The sequence below is a fragment of the Phalaenopsis equestris genome, unplaced genomic scaffold (assembly GCF_001263595.1).
Source record: "Phalaenopsis equestris unplaced genomic scaffold, ASM126359v1 Scaffold196679, whole genome shotgun sequence".
NCBI classification, from domain to species: domain Eukaryota; kingdom Viridiplantae; phylum Streptophyta; class Magnoliopsida; order Asparagales; family Orchidaceae; genus Phalaenopsis; species Phalaenopsis equestris.
Window position 1 is genome coordinate 1 of NW_018216628.1, and position 1613 is coordinate 1613.

Consider the following 1613-nt stretch of genomic DNA (forward strand, 5'->3'; position numbering starts at 1 on the left):
TTGTTGTTGTAGACTCTTTGTTGTTTTTGCATAATTTCACTGAGTTGCTTGCCAGGTTCCTTGTATTTTTTCACTTTGGAATTAGTTAAACATGATAATTTGTAGTTGCAAATTAGATTCATTAATTTTTTAACTTCTCATTGAAATATATTTCTCATTGAAATATACTTATTCACTGAAATATACTTATTATTTCACTGTTAGTGAGCCCAAATCTTTGGACTTTCTCATTATTATGCGTTTGTAGATATACGTGGGGACTGGGAAGCATGGGACAGCTTGGGCATTGCTCTCTTCAGTATGGAGATAAAGAACTGATTCCAAGACGAGTTGTTGCTCTTGACGGAACGACGATTAAAGATGTTGCCTGTGGTGGTGTGCACACATGTGCTCGGACTGTCGATGGAGCGCTTTATGCCTGGGGTGGCAGTCAAGCTGGACAATTAGGGCTTGGCCCTCAGACTGGTCATTTTTCCTGTGCTGCTAATTCATCAGAATCTTTGTTTCATAATATACCAGTGTTAACTATACCTTCTGGTGTACATCTTGTCACCTGTGGACATTCTCACACGCTTGTGTATATGAGGGATGGAAGAATATATGGGTGGGGTTACAATAACTATGGCCAGGCAGCTAATCAGAAATCAACATATGCTTGGTTCCCTTCTCCTGTTGATTGGTATGTCATTTCTGTGAATTGCTTCTGCTTCTTTGTTTTAAATGTATGGAGAAGTACAGTTGAACCATTTAATGGCCTGCCAGGTGTGTCGGCGAAGTGACGAAAATGGCTGCTGGAGGCGGTCACTCAGTTGTCCTGACTGATGCGTGCACATTGAAAGAGCTTTGTGAATTTAGGCTCGCTGAAAATGTGACTAAATCCAATTCGTTGCTCATTGAAGATGTGGCGTCCCGGACCGGGTCAGATGCATTGGCTCGCCTTTGTGAACGTTTAAGGTATGCTTTGACTTGGCACATAAGCAACACTCAATAGAAACAAATATAGACCTAGGATTCATAAACAAACCTATAGTTGTCAAAATCAGAGTACAAGGGCTGTCATTTCACTTGATGTTAATCAGTGTAACAGTCTGAACTTTCATCTATCGAGATATTATCCTCTTTGGCCTTATGGTCTCGTGCTTTTATCCCGTGGGTCTAACTTCTGAAGAGGTTACCTATCTCTGGAGTGCTTCCTCATTAACACACTTAAATTTGGAGTTTCTAATGCAATTTCAAGCTTTAAACCAAAAGATGCTACAATCTTTAAGAATTCAACTTTATTCTACCAGGGGGTTTTCACAATCTCCCTCTCTTAAGCGATTGATATTCTCGTCAGTGCTATCCCATAATTATCCACCGCGCAAATAGGATTCTAGAGGTGGCTTCTACATATTCAAGAGATGGATCCCTATCATATAACATTTTGTCTCATCAAGGGTTTAAGTGGTGGCTCCTATGACATAACACTTTATTCTATATTATACTTAATTTTAAAGTTTAAATTTGATATATCTCTCATTTCATATTTTGCTCTTAGAACCCAGCTATCCATCGACAATTTTTTTTCATTACAGCCATCCTCATTTACCCACCAGTGAAGGTTTTGAGTGAAA

At 39.2% G+C, this 1613-nt stretch overlaps 1 protein-coding gene across 1 annotated transcript; it reads left to right on the forward strand.

Annotated features, from left to right (window-relative positions):
- Positions 1 to 194: 194 nt before the first annotated feature.
- LOC110035196 (ultraviolet-B receptor UVR8-like) lies at positions 195 to 1043 on the forward strand (the record flags this gene model as incomplete). The annotated part of the gene is made up of 2 exons (XM_020739432.1): positions 195 to 679; positions 763 to 1043. Coding segments are annotated over 2 exons (714 nt in total), but the record flags the coding sequence as incomplete, so codon positions are not given.
- Positions 1044 to 1613: the final 570 nt, after the last annotated feature.